This window comes from Stegodyphus dumicola, chromosome X2, assembly GCF_044657685.1.
Source record: "Stegodyphus dumicola isolate Sdum_Otavi_A_Nest chromosome X2, ASM4465768v1".
Lineage (NCBI taxonomy): Eukaryota > Metazoa > Arthropoda > Arachnida > Araneae > Eresidae > Stegodyphus > Stegodyphus dumicola.
Window position 1 is genome coordinate 49,852,791 of NC_140781.1, and position 20,381 is coordinate 49,873,171.

The 20,381-nt window shown below is 35.2% G+C and overlaps 1 protein-coding gene across 3 annotated transcripts in view; it reads left to right on the forward strand.

The window, feature by feature from the left end:
- LOC118181850 (uncharacterized) overlaps positions 1-20,381 on the forward strand; it is a 164,779-nt gene that overhangs the window by 107,369 nt on the left and 37,029 nt on the right. For all 3 annotated transcript variants that reach the window (XM_085809006.1, XM_085809007.1, XM_035351063.2), the window contains one exon: positions 18,246-18,280. In XM_085809006.1, coding sequence (XP_085665132.1) covers positions 18,246-18,280 — 35 coding nt within the window. The remainder of the gene's footprint in view (positions 1-18,245; positions 18,281-20,381) is intronic.

The following is a 20,381-nucleotide window of genomic DNA, read 5'->3' on the forward strand; positions in this document are numbered from 1 at the left end:
AGCTTTCCCCATGTGAAATGTGAATACGAGCGAGTATCTCTTAGAAGTCTCTACGGAAGCATCTCTCCCGTTAGACAGCTAGCCATCGAGTGCTTTATCATTATCAAAATAATCCCAATATCCTAGGTGTCCTAGGTGTCTTGTCATACTTAATCGTAATACTACCGGAGGACATCATGCACATCAAAATTTCAAAATCTGAGGAAACTTCAAAATGGGGGTTTTAAATGGCTAAGTTTTTCAATGGATCCTATACCTCTATAGTGTTACTCGTATGGAAATTTCAATTGCAGATTATTCTGCTACCTTTAAAAACCGTTTGTCTTGTGCAACATGGAAAAGAGTTTTCCCAAAGAAGAAAGAATTTTTATGATTAAGCATTACTTCCCAATGCATTCTTACGGGAGTGTTGCTTAACCCTCTCACTACGTACTTTTTTTAACAAAATAGGTTCAAAAATTGCGTATTTTTTTATTACATATTTTAAATCTACATATATTTTAGAGTTAAAATATACAAAAAGTTTTTGTAAAAGAGTTTTTTTTTTTCAATATAGAATTAGATCATAGAAAAAGGTTGTCAGAATACTGAAATTGAACAATAATTATATAAAAGGAAAATTTTAAAATTTAATATTGGTTAAATTATGATTTATTTTATACCAGTACAAAGGTAAAACATATATACTAATGAAAATATTTGCATAGTGTAATACTTTGCATATCAATTTTGCACCACTGTCGTACATACAAAGATAATGATGATATATCAGAGGATTATCATTAACCTCAGGTCTAAAAAAAGCAAAATATGTAAACAATTTAAAAGAATTTGGATTGGCTTGGATTATTAAAGTTGTGCGCTTTCCATACTTGAATATGCTCACAAAATGTCCTTTTTCATACTCACAACATCTGCTTCATCACAGTTCCGATTGAAATAATTCCGAAAAAAAATTTTGAAGTTTTAGTAGCCCGGTCTCCTTAACCATCAGCCTATGGCAATAAGACTTGTAAGAGCAAAAAAAATGTAGTTACAGCTAATTCATGTATTACTAGGTATTTGAATCGACGATCAGGGCTATCTGCCTGAGGAATTGGATGCCTTCGTGGAGGACTTTCTGATGGAAAGTGGTTCGTATACACGTTAGGCAAGAGGAAAACCTCGGAAACGCTCATACAGCCATCCCGTTCGCCTGGAACTCAACCTATGTCTTGAGTACTAGTGTTCGGCGACATTATCGCTCGACCGCTGGTGAACGTATTTGAATAGCAGATCATGAATTAGTAATCAACCTCAACTAACAACGAAACATCCTGCCGGTCATGAAAGATGATACTTAGAATACTGATTTTACAATGGCATAAATGAGATATCCCAACATATGTTGACAGATTCAACTGCGTAAATACGAAAGTTTTAACTAGCATCCTACAAGAAAGATAAAGTAAATATTATGTATATCTTGCATTTCTCATAAAAATGTGAAGTACATAATACAATTAAACGCACTGTTGCTTCTTGTTAAAAGATATCTCTGGTTTGAAAGTGTCACAAGTTAACTCCATAAATACTTTATGACGTGGACGAGCTTTCATCTACTTCAATTCATATTTTATCGCTCGTTTATTTTTTCGTACAAAGTCTTCCAAGATAATTTCTGCGGAAACAGGAATTTTAAGTGTTCTATGATGGGTCGTCAAAAGACTGAAGCCTAAAATATACACCATGAAATTGCTTGGGGGCAAAGAGAATGTCGACTTTATTCGTGGCGTTAATTTGTCACGTCTGTAAACCAATTCCACCCATTCTTAGTCTCCAAAGATGGCAACTAGTTCAGCATGAAAAGGTTAAAGGCTTTCAAGCATAAAAAATTAGGAAGCATACTATCAGATATGCTTTACAAATCCTTTAAGTATTAAGTTCTACTGAAATACATTTTGAGCATAATAAATATTATACTCTTAATTGTACATCAAATGATTTTCGGAATGCTTAGAGAGACTTACTGCCAGCACTTTTCTGCCTTTAACTTCTAAAGTCTGAAATTTAAACAAATATTTTGCTTTAAAATGTCAAAGTTCTTTGATTTTCGTTTTAATATTCGAGTCTGAATTTAGAGGATATTTTACATTCAAAAATAGAATTTTTATGAGAAGAATTTTAAAATAAGTTTTCTATTCTCTAAAGTTTCCAAACAAGCATTATAATCCAGTTATTGAATAAAAATTTAGAATTGGATTTGTGGTCTATGAATGTGCCCCTTTTCTCAAGAAAAGAGTACTTTATAAAAACTAAATTTATTAATTCTGTGTTTAATATACATGCAAATATATTATATATGACAATGGAAGGCAACATATGCCCACCATCAGCAGAGCGGTACGATTGCGGAACACTGGTATTTTGACCCCATTTCAAAGCCCGATGAACGAGCAGGCTGCATGGGAACTTTCATGGTTTTTCTGGTGTGTGACATGAATGCGACTTAGTTTCGCTCAAAACGTCCTTCACAAAAGCATTCCTTTCCTAGGCAGGTAACACTCGTATGTTTTACATTAACCTAACCTAACCTAAACTAATGAAACGTCATCGTAACCATATATTACAATTTTTTATATTTATCTTTCTATTTGTCCAAGTACGCCGCCCAGACGGGAAAATGGTTAGGGACTCGGACTGCCGTAACGAAGGTCTCGGGTTCAAATCCCGGTGAAGGCATGGATAAATTGTCTGCCTCTTCATAGGCCGCCAATGACTACCGCTTCTAGCCTTAGTAGTGGCCAAAGCCTAAAATGGGAAAAAAAGCATATAGTATCATTTTTTATACTTATTATTGAAATATATATATTGAAAAAAGGTATATATTATCTTTCTATCTGCGCAAGCACGCCGCCTAGATGGGAAAGTGAGTGCCTCCAACTGCCATACCGAAGTACCCGAGAGGTTCTGGGATTCTCCGAGTTCGAATCCCAGAGAAGGCATGGATGTAAATTGTGTGTTCCTTCAGAACAGGCAACGGTGGCCACCTATTAGGTGTCTACATAATAAAATGACTACTGCTTCAGTCTTTAATAATAGCCAAAGCACTAAAATAGCTAGTGCCCGTCACTGAAAAAGAAAGAAAATAATCTTCGCAAGCATCTCAATTTTGAAAATCACAGATTTCAAGCTACTGTTGATCCTTTTCATAAAATTATTTTTTGGACAGTTATTAGGTATCGTAGGGCGTTAAACTGTCTCAGGGCTAGAGGCTGGAAAGGCAGAAATCGCATTTTTTTTATCCTTTAGAATGTAGATGCAGTTAGAACTGAGTAAGGAATTAAGATACAAATTCCCTGCAACAAAATATTCGCTCAAATTTAAAAAATATCGAAATGAGAAATCTTTCATTACGAGAAATTAAGCATGCAATTACTTTTAGCGAGAAAAAAGAAACGCATAATTGAAACGAATTTCCCAAATTCTCCTTGACGAGTTAATGAAGTCATGTTTCGGTTAGGAATAAATTTTCTTTCGCTGTTTCTGCGAAGGTTTCTTTGGTTGTTCATCCGTAGACAGCTAATGAAGAAGCATTAGCTGGATAGCAATATAAGTAATTGCTGTATAACCAACATAAGTAACTGCTGGATAGCAGAAGTCAGATTTATGTAATTAACTCGATTTTCAGATACGTGACTGATTGTTCCTTCCTGCTGAAACATATTCAATAAATGAAACTATAACTCAATCCCAAGTATACATTTTAAAAAAAAGCTTCAAATATAGCATGCATTCTGAAAACGAACTTTGTCAAAATAGGTGGAGTTTCCGAATTCTCAATTCTAAAATTCTTCCTACGGTTTTCATCACTGATGTTCAAAAGCATAAATACACTCATGTCCATAAATTAAGGATAATTCGGAGTCACGCGGAAATCGATCTCTAAAATAAATATATCACCTGTAAAATCACTACACACATCTTCAAGAATCATATGCAAATTTCAGGAAGTAACCAGATGACACCGATGGTACGTCACAATGACGAGAGTGTAAGAGAGTGATATATAAGGAATACAGGCAAAGAAGTAAAATTGTTCGCAGGCGCTTTATAAGCATTTCAGTGCAATAACCGAATAGTTATGACACAAAGGATGCATTTGGATGATTTTTTACGTGGTAGAATTATCGGCCGTTTGGAATGTGGGTGTACCCAACTGGAAGTATCAGACGAACTTGGAATTGCCCAGAGTGTAATCTCCAGGGTTTGGCAACGATTCCAAGATGATGGTAATGTGAGAAGACGTTACAGTACAGGTCGCCCCAGAGTTACAACGCCGACTGAGGACCGGTATTTGGCAGTTACTGCCAAAAGAAACAGGCGGAGCACAGCCTCAGACCTGTCTCGTCAGCTCTCTTCAGCCACTGGTACGACAATTTCAAGGCAGACCGTGTACAGACGTTTAGGGCAGATTGCTATATATGCTTGTAGACCAGTCAGATGCATTCCACTTACTGCAACTAACTGTCGCCTGCGGTTAGCCTGGAGTAGAGAGCATGCATTGTGGACACCGAAACAGTGGGCTTGTGTGATGTTTTCCGACGAGTCCAGGTTTAGCTTGCAGTCTTATTCTCGCCGGACTTTCATATGGAGAGCTCCAGGGACCCGTTACCACCAAGAAAATATCATTGAACGACACCGTTACGGTGGGGCAGGAGTGCTCGTTTGGGATGGAATTATTCTGGATTCCAGAACTGACCTGCATGTTCAAATTGGAACCATGACAAGCCAAATCTATCGTGACGTCATTCTGGAACAACATGTACGTTTGTTTCGGGGCGCCATGGACGCACAATTTGTGTTTATAGATGAGTCTGAGCTGGTGCATCTATCACATAACCTGCGCAAATGTAATGTACACCTTACATTCGTATGTAGCGTGTTTGCATTAAATCACAATAAAATGAATTAAACTTTGTGTTATCGTAAGGGAAATGACTGCTATTAAAACACCTTTGAATACTTGTTGAAACTGAAAGTTGGATTTTATGCTGCAATTCAGGATTTATTTAATAGCTATTTCTTCTGCCCTCCAACACCTTTAGCAGAGAACTTCTAATATTTTTAGACCGTTGCTTCACGTTAAATTACATTCCATACATTATATCCCACTGCTAAGCATTTATCATGCTCACGATTTGGTAAATGTTATCAATGAGCAGAAACATACGAACTATAATTTATCTGCTACACGGGCCTGGCAAACGGCCAGGTGCCGTTTGACGTGATGTAGTAAGGTCTTTAGCTTTCAAATTACCAGTTTAGCAAGCTGACGTACTGAAGAGCAACAAAAATTTAATTATTTGAATGTGTTGCCTTTTAATAATATATCTAACTGATATATATATATATATATATATATTTCCAATGGCGGGCTCTAGCCGTTTATAGGCATTGGCCACTACTAAAGCCGGAAGCGGTGGTCTCTTTATTATGGAGGCATCTAACAGGTGGGCCACCGTTGCTTCCTATAAAGGGACAGACAGATTACATCAACGCCTTTTCCGGGATTCGAGCCCGGGCACTTCGGTACGACATTCAGAGTCACTATTCACTTTCCCGTCTGAACGACACTGATATAATTTAAAATGCATTTACTTTATAATATAACCAAATGATAATTTTATTAACATTTGTAGCAACATTGTAATTAATAAAAAGTGTACCTAACTCCATATATGGGATTATTTTAATGCATAACTCCTGGGCTTTTATAGTACTGCTCTTCGAAAGTAATTGCGTATTTCGGTGCACGACTGCGAAACGTGTACACGAAACTGACTCATATTCACGTTACATATGAGAAAAACCAAAAACACTTCCATTCTGCCAGCCCGTTTGTAAGGATTTGAACTTGCGTAAAGCTACTAGTATTCAGGGAATTACCTGTCGGCCTCTGGTGGGAATAAATTCTTATTAAACAAAAATAAAAAGAACATAAAGTCGCGCCCTAATGCACTATTCAAAGAAAGTTCTGTTCGTTTTGAGAGGAATTTGAGCAAATGAATTGAATTTTATTCAATAATGCAGTAAATAGAGTAATGAAAATAATAACTGAAGTTAAGTAAAAGGAGCAAAATTTTAGGATGTACAAATTGGTAAGCTAATGCTTATTCCGTGGCTTACAGGTAACAAATTATCACCCGCATTGGACGCAAGATTCAACAGTCGGTGAGTTAGTAAATAAAGCGAACTCGCTGAAGATATCGAAAGTGTTGAAAGCAATCAGTCTTTTCTAAAACTTTCGGTTGCACCAATCAGGAAACATTTACAGATTGTGACATCCTTTATTATGAATATGGAATATTAATGAAGAGAATAAAAGCGACAAGATAGAAGAGAAGAAAAAGGGAAAATGAGATAAGAGAAAGAAAAGAAAACGAGAGCGACTAAAAGAAAGAAAAAGTGTCAGCTACTCAAAAGAGATGGTACATACAGCCAGTCTGATTAAAATTGATAACTTAACGTATTTGACTTGCAGTTGCTTCCGCACTTTTTTTCATCGTCAGCTCTTCTTATACATAATGTATCCAACTTTCTGATATTCAGTAATTTCACACTTGATTTTTCGAGAAAGATCAATATTTCGTTCGCCTATTCTGTCTTTACCTAATGTTTCATAAGCTCATAATTTTACATTGATACCCGCTTCAATTTTTTTAATATTAAATTAATTTATTAATAGTTACTTTCAAATTAAGAATGAGCTCTAAATTTATACCGGAATAATGAAATCTTAGAGGAATTTAGAAACCGTAAAGTTCCCCCAAAATGTATATCTGTATAATCTGACTTTATAGTGCTGTTTGTAATCTTCGAGATATTAACCGTGGATAATTGAAATTAAAAGTCCGGATAACTGAAACATGAATAAAGCAGTAAGCCGAAATGATTTCGGAAAAAAAATACGGGTTGCGTAAGATTCTGCTCATTTATTTTGCGCAGTATACAATTAAGCATTTTTTTATATAAATTATATGTGTGTGTGTGTATGAAAGATAAAAAAAAAAAGAAAGAAAATGTTAACTTTAAATTCCAATATCCCTTAATTTAATCCAATTATCCTTAATATATCCCTTAATTATCAATATCCCTTAATTCCAATATCCCTTAATCTCTTTCCTAATTTAGTTATTTCTCCTTTTCCTCCCTAAAAATAAAATCCGTCACTAAGGCATCCCTCCTAAAGCAGATAGGGGCCCACCAGCGGCCGAGCGGTAGCGTCGCTGAACACTGGTAGTTCGGTCCGAGGTTCAAATCCCGCGAACAGGCTGGCTGCATGGGTGTTTTCGTGGTTTTCCCCATGTGTAACGTATATACGAGCCAGCTTCCCTTAAAAAGTCCTCCACGAAGGCAGCCCTCCCTTAAGGCAGATAGCCCTCGAGTGCTTTGCCGTAATCTAGTAAACCAAACCAACCAAACCCAACCTAAAGCAGATAGCCTTGTGTGCTTAGCCATTAAAAATAAACCAAACCTTCTTAAAAGTAAGAACTGCTTAAAATAAACCTCTTTAAACTGCATCATTTCAAAATTAATTCTTTCCACAGGATTCTTATATAATGCTAATAACATGGGCACTTAAATAACGCTTTAAGCAAAATAATTTTAAAATTTGCGAACTGAATTTAAACAAGCAATGAAAACGAAGGGAAATCACAGCTGAATCCGTCTTAACCAAGCTTTTACTTGAAAAGTAGTCCCAAAATAGACCGAGCGGTAACATCGCTGATCACTGGTAGTTCGGTACGAGGCTCGAATCCCGCAAACGGGCTGGCTGCAGGGTGTTTTGTGCGTTTTCGTGGTTTCTCCATCTGTAACCTGAATACTAACCAGTTTTCCTCAAAAAGTTCTTCACGAAGGCATCCCTCTTCTTATAACATATAGCCTTCGTGTGCTTTGCCGTAATCAAATAATCTAACCTCGGTGGAAGTTCGAATACTTGACTTCTAAACGCTTATGATGCGTTTTTCTATTGTGTCATACTGGCTGTGAATAATTTTCTTTTACGAATGAAACTCTGTGCTTCGACCTAACCGACGTGACATTACTCCTTTAGTGCTTTGATTTTATAATTTGTTTTGATATACCATTAATAACAGAAATACTTAAGTAAACATTAAATACAGTTACACATATTTGAATTAAAATAACGCGGTAAATGACGATTATTTCAGGAGCTAAAGCAACAAGAATCAATGTAATAGTCATAAATGTACAGAACTATTTTTTTAAGTTAAATATAGAACTTCTTCTTCAGCTGCAGAAGTACAAAACGAAATGCAGTTAGTTGAATTTTTAATTTAACCTTTCAAAATGCTATTATTTTGCAAGACATTTCTTTAAATTTATTTTAGTCTCCTTAAAAATGTTTTAAAGGATTTGTCCCTTTTGTGGTTCTCTCCCTCTCTCTCTTCTTTCTCATCTCCTCTTCCCGGGGTCGTTGATTGTATTGGCAGAGATATGTTCTCGTACAGTCTCGGCTCCAGGAGTGTAAAATACAGGAATTGGATTCCTAATTTACACCATCCAGGCATTTAGTTTAGCGGCCAGTCAGTTAGACGTCGGTTTGTATAAGCTCCGCATCCTTCACGGTACGTCTGAAATTTTAAAGATCCGCCTCCCCTAAAATGTGTTAAAGATGGAAAGGGAATTTTTCAGTTCCGTCGGAAACATTTTTTGCGAGCCTGCTTCTTTCGCTTCATAGGCAGTCGATCCAGAAGGGTGAGTGGTCAGTATATTATTTAGTTTGCGGAGCACGAATGCGATTATAATTTCTCCCCCGGAAATGTTCCGCAGTCATGTCATCGAACTACCGAGTTTCATTCTTGAATTGAAATTATTCACAACCAGTATATATAGGCTCAATACGCAAAATTAGCCTGAACACACAGATGTGGAAGAAAGAAAGTTCAACAACTTTAAACTTATAAGTATATATGCAAATATATGCATATGTTCCCCAAATCGTCAAGGCGAAGGTTTGTTAAAGATCCACAAACAATAGTTCTACAACCACGCAAGTTTTCAACGCAGAAAACTTCTGTATTTCATTTTCCCAAATAAAGAAAATTTAATTTACTAATGGTTCAAAGCAGCCTAAGGGTTGATTAAAGCATCCCCAATTTAATTCTTCAGCTTATTAAATATCTTCCAGACGCTCTTTATTTTTCAGGTTTATATAGTTGAGTTTTAAAAGAGACCTGTCTTATTTAAAATGAGTTCATTATTGGCTTTCTAAAATTCGTGTAAAAGCAGCGCAAAACTGAATTAGAGGAAAGTTATCTCGAAAAGGAATCATTGATTTATTCTTCAAACAAGTTGAATTCCATCTGAGGAAACTGAATGATTTGCTCTTACGATAGCATGTTTTCTAAGCTGGCATAACACTGCATTTTGTCGCACAAAGCATTATCAGTTTTGTGATCGATAAAATCAGCTGTGAGGCAGCTTTTAGCCAACTGAAATCTTCCCTGCTAGTGGTACGTCCGCAAGGACGGATTAGAAGGCCTTTGGCAAACCTCCAAACCATCCATTTAACTAGTCTCGATTTGACGCGATTCACAAACGTTTCTGGAACTTAAAAGAAACATTCGGTCAGTTTCGTGCATGTAGCACTTTGTATGTTGTAAAACGTGATAGGAATTTTTCCTATTAAATATCCTCACTCATTTATATTAAACGCGATAATTATTTTTTTCAACATCATACATTAAAAATATAAATAAAAATAAATTTAAGTTAAAGCGCGGGATATTTTAAGTTAAATTCTTTTGATCTCTTGCTTTAAAGAATGAATTAATATAGAAATTTCTAAAATTAAACATTTCTAAAAATTCTTTCCATAAAATATTTCTAAAAATTCTTTGGTTAGTGAATTTCACGATTAATATCAGTTTATTTACTTAAATGTGAGTAATTAATTAATGTTTTTAGTACTTCATTTATAAAAGTCAAGGTATATTCCGACAAATAAAATGCAAGATTGTTATTAGGTAGCCATGTTTATTAACTTTTCATTTGTTTCATATTCACATTGTAAGATATCTAGAAGTGGCCGAATAGATAAGATCACTGAACTCGATAGCTTTTTTGCAGGTTTCATTCCCGATAGCATAGATAGGATTTGGCTGCGAGAGAGGCAAAAAGAGCAAGGACAAGGACTCAGAATCTTTATAACGCCTTGCCTATCCATCACAGTAAAGGCGTTCTAGTAATTACTAAACGCTGTGATTTATGCCATTGAGGGGTCAACTTTTTCCGGAAGAAATAGTAAGGAGAAGGTTAATAAGGCTAAGGATTATTAAAATATTCTTATCATTGTTCCCTAAGAGTACAGACACCCGGTCTTACTTCCTCAACTTGGATTTAGATTATGGCAAAGCTTTCTGTGTCTATCAACTAAACGGGAGGGATCTTTCACGCAAGACCTTTCTAAAGGAAACTGGATCATAGTCATACTTAAACACGGGAAAAAGCATTTGGACCCGAATCAAAACTACCGTTGTTTGTCTTTACCCGCTCGGTTGCCGGGGAAATTCAAAGTTACCTTTTGGACACTTAATTGTTAGCTGGATTATGGCAAAACATGCGAGGGCTATCTGTTTAAGAGGATGAATGACTTCGTGTGATATTGTGAGAGAAACTGGATAGTATTTACATTACACATTGGGAAAAGCACAAAACCTCCAATCCAGCTAGCCCATTCTTCCGGGATTTGAATCTGGGTCAAACTGCCAGCGCTCAGAGATTTTACCTCTCTACCGCTAGTATGTTATCAGAGGTTTTAATTATGATCTGTACTATGAAGATCAGGCAGTAACTATCTTCCTAAGAGGACAAATGACTTCGCGGATGACGTTTTACGGAAAACTGTCTCGTATTCACTTCACACATGGGGAAAACCACAAAACCTCTCACGTAGTGAGCCCATTCAGGCAGGATTTGAACATGGATCGAACTGGTTGGCTTATCTGATTGTGTCAAAGCAGGCGATGGCTATCTACCTAAGGGAAGGAATGCCTTCATGGAGAACTTTTTAAGGGAAACTTTGGCTTATATCAACATTATACGTCAGGAACTACGAAAACTCCTATGCAGCCAGCCCGTTCGCCGGGATCGAACTAAAGTCGAACTACAAGCATTCAGCTACTTTACCGCTCAGAGTCTGGTGGGCTTCGGTTGAACTACCAACGTTCAGTGATTTTATAGCTTGGTCGCTGGTGTACTTATATTTAATTATGTCCATTTCTTATACATAACACTATCTAATTAGTAACTTATATATCAGCTAGTGTAATTTAAAAAATCTTGCATTAAAATTTATGGAGTATACTGCATAATTTAATTTCTAGTTTCGAAAAAAAATCTGATCAGCTTATGTAACCCTTGGCAATTTTACTTTTCCATTCCCTTCACTGTCTGTATAAGATTTTTCTCGCGCATAATGTGAACAAGTTAGTTTCCCTTAAAAATATCCTCTATTAAGCAGCATTCCTCAGGCTACCCTTCATGTGCTTTGCCGTAATAATTAACATAAAGTAGCATAGCACCGTAAAGTTCCATTAAAACATTGCTGAAAAAAGGTGAAACTTCTCATTGTTCTTTTAATTATTTTCACTTTAAACTCTGTGTTAAAGACAACGTGTGTTTATAAAGGTAAGAAGTAGATAGAAGTGGAATGAAAGAAGCTGAAATTTATTTATTCATTCTTGAACTTGAGACCGACAAACTTCTGTGTATTTCCTCCTAGGTCCAGTCACTCGTTGCAAGGATATATTATGCGCGTTTAATGATAAACTCTACAATAATTTTGATTATTCTTTTTTTTAATTTAAAGCGAGTTAAAATTTCCTTTGAGCCATTCACCCAGAACTGAGATAAAATAATTAAAACTTACGTAGTAAAATATTTATCGCATGTATATGTTTCTTTAACTACAATAAATTTTTAATGTACTGTAATCGATGCGAAAACGTAAATTATAATATACAAACTCGCCATTATGGCAAAGCACGCTAGGCTTTTCTTGCCTAAGCGGAGGGACGCCTTCGTGGAGAACTTTTACTGTAAAGCTGTCTCTTGTCCATGGGAAAATCCAAGAAAGCAACCATGCAGTCAGCCTGTTCGCCTGGAATGGATACTAATGTCGAACTACCAGTGTTCAACGACTCTACCGCTCGACCGCTGGATGATGACAAACTCGACATACAGTGTGTCAGTACTAAAGACAATCTTTCACACATAGTTGGCCGACCAGCGGCCGAGCGGTAAAGTCGCTGAACACTGGTAGTTCGGTCCGAGGTTCTAATCCCGCGAACGGGCTGGCTGCATGGGCGTTTTCATGGTTTTCCCCATGTGTAACGTGTATACGAGCGAGTTTCCCTTAGAAAGTCCTCCACGAAGGCATCCCTCCCCTTAGGCAGATAGCCCTAGTGTGCTTTGCCATAATTAAATACACCACCACCACACCACACATAGTTTATTCTTAGCTGCGTTTATACGAGGGGGGTATTTAGTTCTTATCACAATATTCGCTAACATCACTGCTTGCTTGCATACAATAATGCAGTGGTTTTTTTTACCCTGTGCACTACTTTCACCACTGCTAGATCATCACTCTCCTTTCCAAAACTAGAAAAAATACATATACATACATTTAGATTTTGAATATTTTGTAATGTGTTTTTATAAAATAAGCAACAAAAAGTATAGAAATTCTTGATAAATAACCAACATTTAAGTAAAAGTGGTGTGACAATTAATAAAGAAATTACGTTAAGTTAGAAGTAATTCTTAAATATGTGCAAGATATTAAAAATGATTAATCCTAGCTCTAATGAGCATAGTTCAGTTGCTACTAATCATGTATCCGCCCATCAGTGGTTAAGTTGATAAAGTGGTTCGTCCCATTTTCAATCCCAGAAACAGATAATTGCACAGTTTTCCCTGCGCACAATTTAAATACGAGCCAGTTTTCCTTAAAGTCCTCCTCGAATGCCTTCCTTCCGTTAGGAACATAATCTTCGTGTGTTTTCCCATAATCATTCAAACAAGAAACAGTCGTAACCATAACATTAAGTAGATATGCCATATGCTGAAAAAAAATCTCTAACTTTTAGGATATCAACAAAATGTTCATGTAGAATGTCATGTTTTCCTAATTAACTGTTTCTCGGCTTTATGAATTTGTGTTACTCATTAAACACGGTGATTTTGTATGCAGTAGCAGGTCTAGTGATTTTGTATGCAGTAGCAGGTCTGGTGAATCTGTATGAAGTAGCACATCTGGTGATTTTATATTCCAGATCTGACGCCTCTGGAGTTTTTCCTTTGGGGAAACATTAAACATGTTAGGTTGGTGCAACCTTAACAAAGAAACCAATCAATTTCAAAAACCATTTAAGAATTTCTCTATCAGTTCAGTGCTATTCATGTTAATGAAGTTACGTAGATCACTTGTTGCACAGTTTTGCTTTCATTTCAAAAACTGAAGTAGAAAAGAAACATTTTCTAGTCTGAGCCCAATAATTTTGTTTCCAGATGGAATAAAAACTGGAGCTCAACTTGCATATAAATATTCCATAAATAATTCCTTAGTAGTTGTGTAATTCAATATTCTTAGTCTAAAGAATTGTGAAAAAAAGTCAAGGTCAACTTTTACAGTTACCCAAATCTTCACTCATACATCTTTAAAACTGATAAGTAAAAACCTTCAGACTGGGCTCATGTCTGTTAAAGTATCTTACGAAATCCAATATATTTCTCCAAACAATAACTTTCAGCTGGCTTAAAAGATATTCTGCGTAAAAGTCTCCTTCATGTATGTAAATCTTCAGGCCTTTTTTTCTCGAAAAGAGAAACAGAAATGGAAAATGTAATCTGAAGTATAATATGCCTTCCAAATGCCTAGGGAAAAAATGCAAAATGGATTCTTTCTTTAGATGTCAGGAACAAAGGTAGACATTTGTGGCAGAAAGAAGTCAAATTTTATCTGAGTGCTAGAAATAACATTTTCTTAAGTTACACTTCGTGAAGAATGGGGAATCAAACTGACAGGAAAAGAAAGTGTTTTTTCAGACGCAGAGCTCTTTTGCCAAATCAAAGTATGGACGAATTTTAATATAGATGCGTCGTGAAATGTAAACACTTCAAATATATTATTTATATGTCTCTCGTAAGCCATGAAATTAATTAGAAAAGCTCTCAGAGTTTTACTCATCACACACTATAAAAAATATTTTTAAAAAATTATTATTTATTGTTAAAACAAAATTAGATGTAAGGAGTTCAAAAATACAGAGATTAATCTGACACTATAAAATGTTATTTACCAGCTTTGCTTACATCAGCAAAGCATTAAAAGGATACTAACATAAAAAATACATAAGAAAATCGCAGAAGGAGCAGTTTCATATAAGTCTTTAAAAATATAATCATAAAGCTCTTGGGAACCACGAGCGGTAAAAGTTGATGAACACTAGGAGCTCGGGCCGAGGAACGAATCTCGCGAACGGGCTGGCTGCATGGGCGCTTTCGTGTTTTTCTTCGTGTGTAACAGCTATACTAGCCAGCTTCCCTTAGAAAGTCCTCCACGAAGGCCTCCCTCTCCTTAGGCAGATAGCCTTCGAGTGCTTTGCCATAATCAACTAAACCAAACTAAACCAAACCAAACGATAAAGCTGCCGACTGTGAGAGTTGTAAGATAAATCTTAGCAGTTCTATAAGCAAATGAATAATTTTAATAATTTTAGTTATTATTCTGTTGCTTCTAGTTTGTTTACGTAAATTCTATTTTCGTAAGTGATTTATTTGATTTTGAATAGGAATGTAGGAGAAATGTTTCAATAAAGCTCACCTTGTTTTTAGTTTAACTGGATAATATTGATGCAAGATTTTTAAACACTTCTAAATATTTTAGTGAATCTCTTAATTTAACCTTTTCACGTGGACTGCGGGGGCTAATTCTTTATACATTAAAGCCATTTAGTTTAAGCAAGGATCAGAAAAACAAATCAACATGGTCTGTCATTTACTGTTTCGTATTATGTAGTAAATTTTAAATCTCCATAGTAAACTAAAATTTTCTAACCTTATTTAATGTAGAGAATGCGTGGTACATTTAGTCCCAGTTTCCAGGAAAAGGTTAGTTATTACTCTGTTGCTTCTTGTTTGTTTATATAAACTTCTGTTTTCCTAAAAGATTTAATTTTGAATACAAACGTATGAGGATTGTTTCAATAAAGCTCTCGCAGTTTTTAGTTTAACTGGATAATATCGATGCAAGATTTTTAAACACTTCTGAGTATTTTAGGGAATCTTTTAATTTAACCTTTTCACGTTGACTGCGGAGGGCTAATTCTTTATGCACTGAAGCCATATAGTTAACTATTAAAAATCAGCAAGGAACAGAAAACAAATCAGCATGGTCTGTCATAATGCGAAGCAGTAGCTTCGCATTATGTAGTAAATTTTAAATCTCCATAGTAAAGTAATTTTTTTAATATGGCGAATGCATGGGACATATAGTCCTAGCTTCCAGGAAAGGTTAATTATGTACAAAAGATGAATAAAATTCATTTATACCAAACAAGTAAATTAATATGTTATGAAGCCTTATCTAATGTGAATTTAATTAAATGACTTTAACTAAGAAGCCATTTAACTGTCGCACGGGAAGAAAAATAGGAGCGAAACTATTGACTTAGATGATGAATAAAGTATATTGCAAAATCAAATCATGCTCAAACTTTCTTGCTGGCAGAACCTCCTGCTCTTGCAAAATGTATGATAATAGATTTTGCTTATTTTGTCTTATGATTCGTATCACGCTCCACAACGCACACGTATAAAAAAGACAGTTACAAATTACTGCTTATAGCGTGAGCATATTTTTTCTATTGTACTCTTCTTATCTTCATTTGTTAAAGTTTAAATGGCTGGCAAAGCGCCAAAATTTATTTTCGTTTAAAGAGAAACTAATCATCCTATACGCAGAGTAGCTGTCATGTCAAGTTTGGTTTATAGTTAATCATGCGCAATTTAAGTATTGTCTACAAATTTATCATAAACCGCGATTTATCTCTGTTACACTATGACAAATATGAGAATCATCTTTTTTTTTATGTGCTTCTATTTGCCACTTTTTATTCTCCTTTGTCGTTCATTTTGTGTTTTTATCCAAATTAAGAGTTTTTATAGAGTTGGTCTTATCTGTTCGGTTTTTGAGGCCAACCAGCGGCCGAGCGATAAAATCGCTGAATACTGGTAGTTTGGTCCGGGTTTCGAGTCACGGCAAATGGTTGGCTGCATGGACGTTTTCAGGTTTTTCCCCATGTGTAACGTGTATACGAGCCAGTTTCTCTTAAGACATCCTCCACGAAAGTATCCCTCCTCTTAGGCAGATAGCTCCAAAAGTGCTTCGCCATAATTAAATAAACCAAACCTGTTTGGGTTTTGAATAAGAAAAAATTACCGTGAAGTTTGCATGTTTATTTTCGGTTTAACAAGTTTAATAAATATTTTTTAATAATGTAACGCATGCACGTATGTATGTATGAATATATACAGGAGATTCCCGATGAACCGGCCTATATGGAATCAAATCTTTAGACTGCGCCGATTTAAAGGATAGAAATTATTATTAAAAGGATAGAAAATTGCAAGTTGTAAATCTGATTTAAACAGTATGGGTACTTACGTATTATCTCGTCGACTGGCCAAGTAGTACGATTTAGTAGTACGAAATTTCCGCCAACGGTCGATGGGATAGTACGTAAGTACAGTACATAAGGTATCTGTATTCTATGAACCCTTCTTAAAACTATTTTTATTTATTTGTAAAATATAAATTGTCACTTTCCCCATTTCTTGATTCAAAAATATAATTACTCTAATTACTACGCAATGGTATCCGCTAAAGAAAGGAATGTTTCTTGGAACACTTTCAAAGGAAACTCGCAATTATCCACGTTACACAGGGGGGGGACCACGAAAACGTCTGTGCAGCCAGCCCGTTCGCCGGTTTCGAATTCCCGACCGAACTATCACAATTCAGCAACTTTACCGCACCAGTGGCCATGATGAAGGCATTTGAAGGTAATATCATTGGTAGATGGTTTTCTTCTCAAGTCACCCCTACAATTTTTCTGACATTTGGTTCACTATGCATTCATTTCACAAGAGCCCACCAGCGGCCGAGCGGTAAAGACGCTGAACACTGGTAGTTCGGTCCGAAGTTCGAATCCGGCTAACGGGCTGGCTGCATGGGCGTTTTCGTGGTTTTCCTCATGTGTAACGTGTACACGAGCCAGTTTCTCTTAGAAAGTCCTCCACGAAGGCATCCCTCCCTTTAGGCAGATAGCCCTCGTGTGCTTTGCCATAATTGAATAATCCAATCATTTCACAAGATCTCCATTAGCAAAGCATTCTAACACTAAATTACATTTGAAAATTTAGCATGCTCTATTTCCGCTTGCTGGAATTCAGAATTTCAAATTAAAGCAAATTCAAAACAGAACTATCGTAAAAGAATGTTCCTGAAGCGAATGTGAATCTTGCTAAAATACGATTTCTAAAAGTGAGTCTGGTTAAAGTGAAACCAGATAAGGAGGTCAATGAAAATGTATTATAATTTGCATACTGTTTTCATGCTTCTTTTATATTATGTTTCACTGAATGAATGAATGAATATTATGTTTCACTTAATATATGTTATAACTTTTGTAGTTTTCATGCTTTGATATGAATAGTATTTTACACTGAATATATATTATAAATTGTGTACTATTTTCATGCTTCATTGATATAAATATTATATCTACTGATCATATGTTATAATTTTTGTACTGTTTTCATGCTTCTGTGATGTGAATATTATTTTCCATTGAATATATGCTATAATTTGTGTACTATTTTCATGCTTCATTGATACGAATTTTTTTTCCGTTGAATATATATTATGCTTTTTGTACTGTTCTCATGCATCTTTGACATGAATATAATTGTCCATTGAATATATGTCTTAATTTTTGTACTGTTTTCATGCTTCTTTGACATGAATATTACTTATATATATAGATACAGTATATTTTTTTTAGTTATATTCAATTACATTTAATATGAATTACGTAGTTTCTAACATGTAGTACTTATTAATGCAGTAATGTAGTTTTTTTGAATGTACTAAAACTTTTCTTTTTTTTTAGGTGGCTTTGTTCAAGGGCAGCCTGAGCTTCAACAGGTAAATTAGATTTTATTTCTGATTGGCATTTAAAATTGAAAGGATTATTTACTAAATACATGTAATTATAAGTTCTGTCGAAAATCAAGTGAACTGCAGTTAATCTTACTCAAACAAAAATGTTAATGTATTGGTTTCGCTTGAATATTACGTACAAAAATAAATAATAAAAAACTGAAGTCATCCAGTTGCAAAAATACAATATTTACTCGCATATTTCCTCCCTCGGGTACTTTATCCATTATATTTTCAGCATTTAATTTAGAAATTCTGATTCATGCTAACAATGTAAAATGTGTGCACAAATAGTAAAGTAATCTGCCTAAGTAAAAATAATATTATTGAAATTGATGAAGTTCTTTGAAATACATATTATAACATTAGTGTCTTATGTCCTTATTTATGCCTTTAAATGTGCTAGATTTATCATTATCATTTAAGCCATTACTTCAGAAGCAGTATACACTGCGTATATTTCCAACGCGGTTTTCAAGCGGTAAAATTAATAGAAAAAGGGAGAAAATACGCGAATAAAGACAACATTTTGCTCAAGTTGTAAATAAGATAATTAAGCTGATTAATTTCACAAAATGTTTGTTAAAGTCACAATAATTTTCTGATATATATTAATTAAATTTGAGTTAAAATAACACGCCGAATAAAAATATATCAATATGACATTCATAAATTTGGAGGACTCATTTCGGAGGTTTAAATACAGAACAAATCTACTTCAGCTGCAGAAGTGTAAATGACGAAAAAGAAACAAGTGTCAAAATAAGGCGATAAGAATGACAGGAAAGAAGGCAAGCTGCTGGCGCCCTCTATTGATGGAAAATGAAAACAACTATGAAATGATATTCTTAAAACCTTGAGGATAAAGGCGGATTGGAATTCGAATCGTAACGAAATCGTAACGAAAACTGAAAGACATTTATGAATGTGAAATGCCACTAGAAAATCTTAATTCGCCAACGAGAGATGTTTTTTGAGTAATTTTGGGTACATAAAGATCTTATCACTGGCTTCTCTTTCGTCATTTGCACTTCTGTAATTGAAGAAGAAGATTCTGTATTTAAATATTCGAAACTAATTCTGTAAATTCATGAATATTAAGCAGATTCTCGTTGCTTTAACTTCTCCAATAATATATTAACTACTAAGCATTATCATTAATTAAGAAAATCTTTCTTACTTTTACATCTACTGTTACTCTTAAGCATGATTTTAAATTATATTTATTTAATATTTCCCAATATTTACTCGCATATTATGAAGAAGCAAAATTTTAAAATAATACACTGATATCAACTGCTTATCTTGTTTTGGCTTTGGTTTAGTTTATTATGGCAAAGCACAGTAAGGCTATCTGCCTAAGGGGAAAGATGCCTTCGTGGAGGACCTTCTAAAGAAAACTTGCTCGTGTACACGTTACACACGAGAAAGACCACGAAAACCCCCATACATCCAGCTCCTTCGCCTGAATTCGAATCCAGGTTGGAACTACCACTGTTTAACGATTTTACCGCTCGGCCGCTAGTGCATATTTTGGATTTTGATACATCTGGGTATATATTTTGAAACAAAAATTAGTGAACAATGTAGTTAATCAAATATAACATCTGAAGTATGGTTAAATGATTTAACTTATATCACTTCCTTCGAGTATTAAATATATCTGCACGAAAATTAGATGCATATAATTTATACTGAATGGACTGTAAAAACAATGTATTAACATTGCTACTAGTAATTAAATACCTAGGTGTAGTTTGTTATTATGACCGTAGCTCACTTATCTGATAATAACATCAGAACCAGGCCACGAAACTTATCGAGGCAAGGAGTGCAAGATTGCGCTTGTCGTTGGCAAGAGCCTAGAGCATCATACAGGTGACAGTATGACTTTGCTCAATTCCACCCCCAGTTTTGATGGAGTGCACCCCGGGGTACGGGTTCGAGGGTCTCCCTCTCCTCTTCACCTGCCACAAATTTCTTGAGAGGACTTTCGGCTCCTTGCATATTTAGAGTGCCCCATGCTGCACAGATAGTATACATTTTCAAATATCCATGCCTTCTCCGGGATACGAATCCGAGCAAT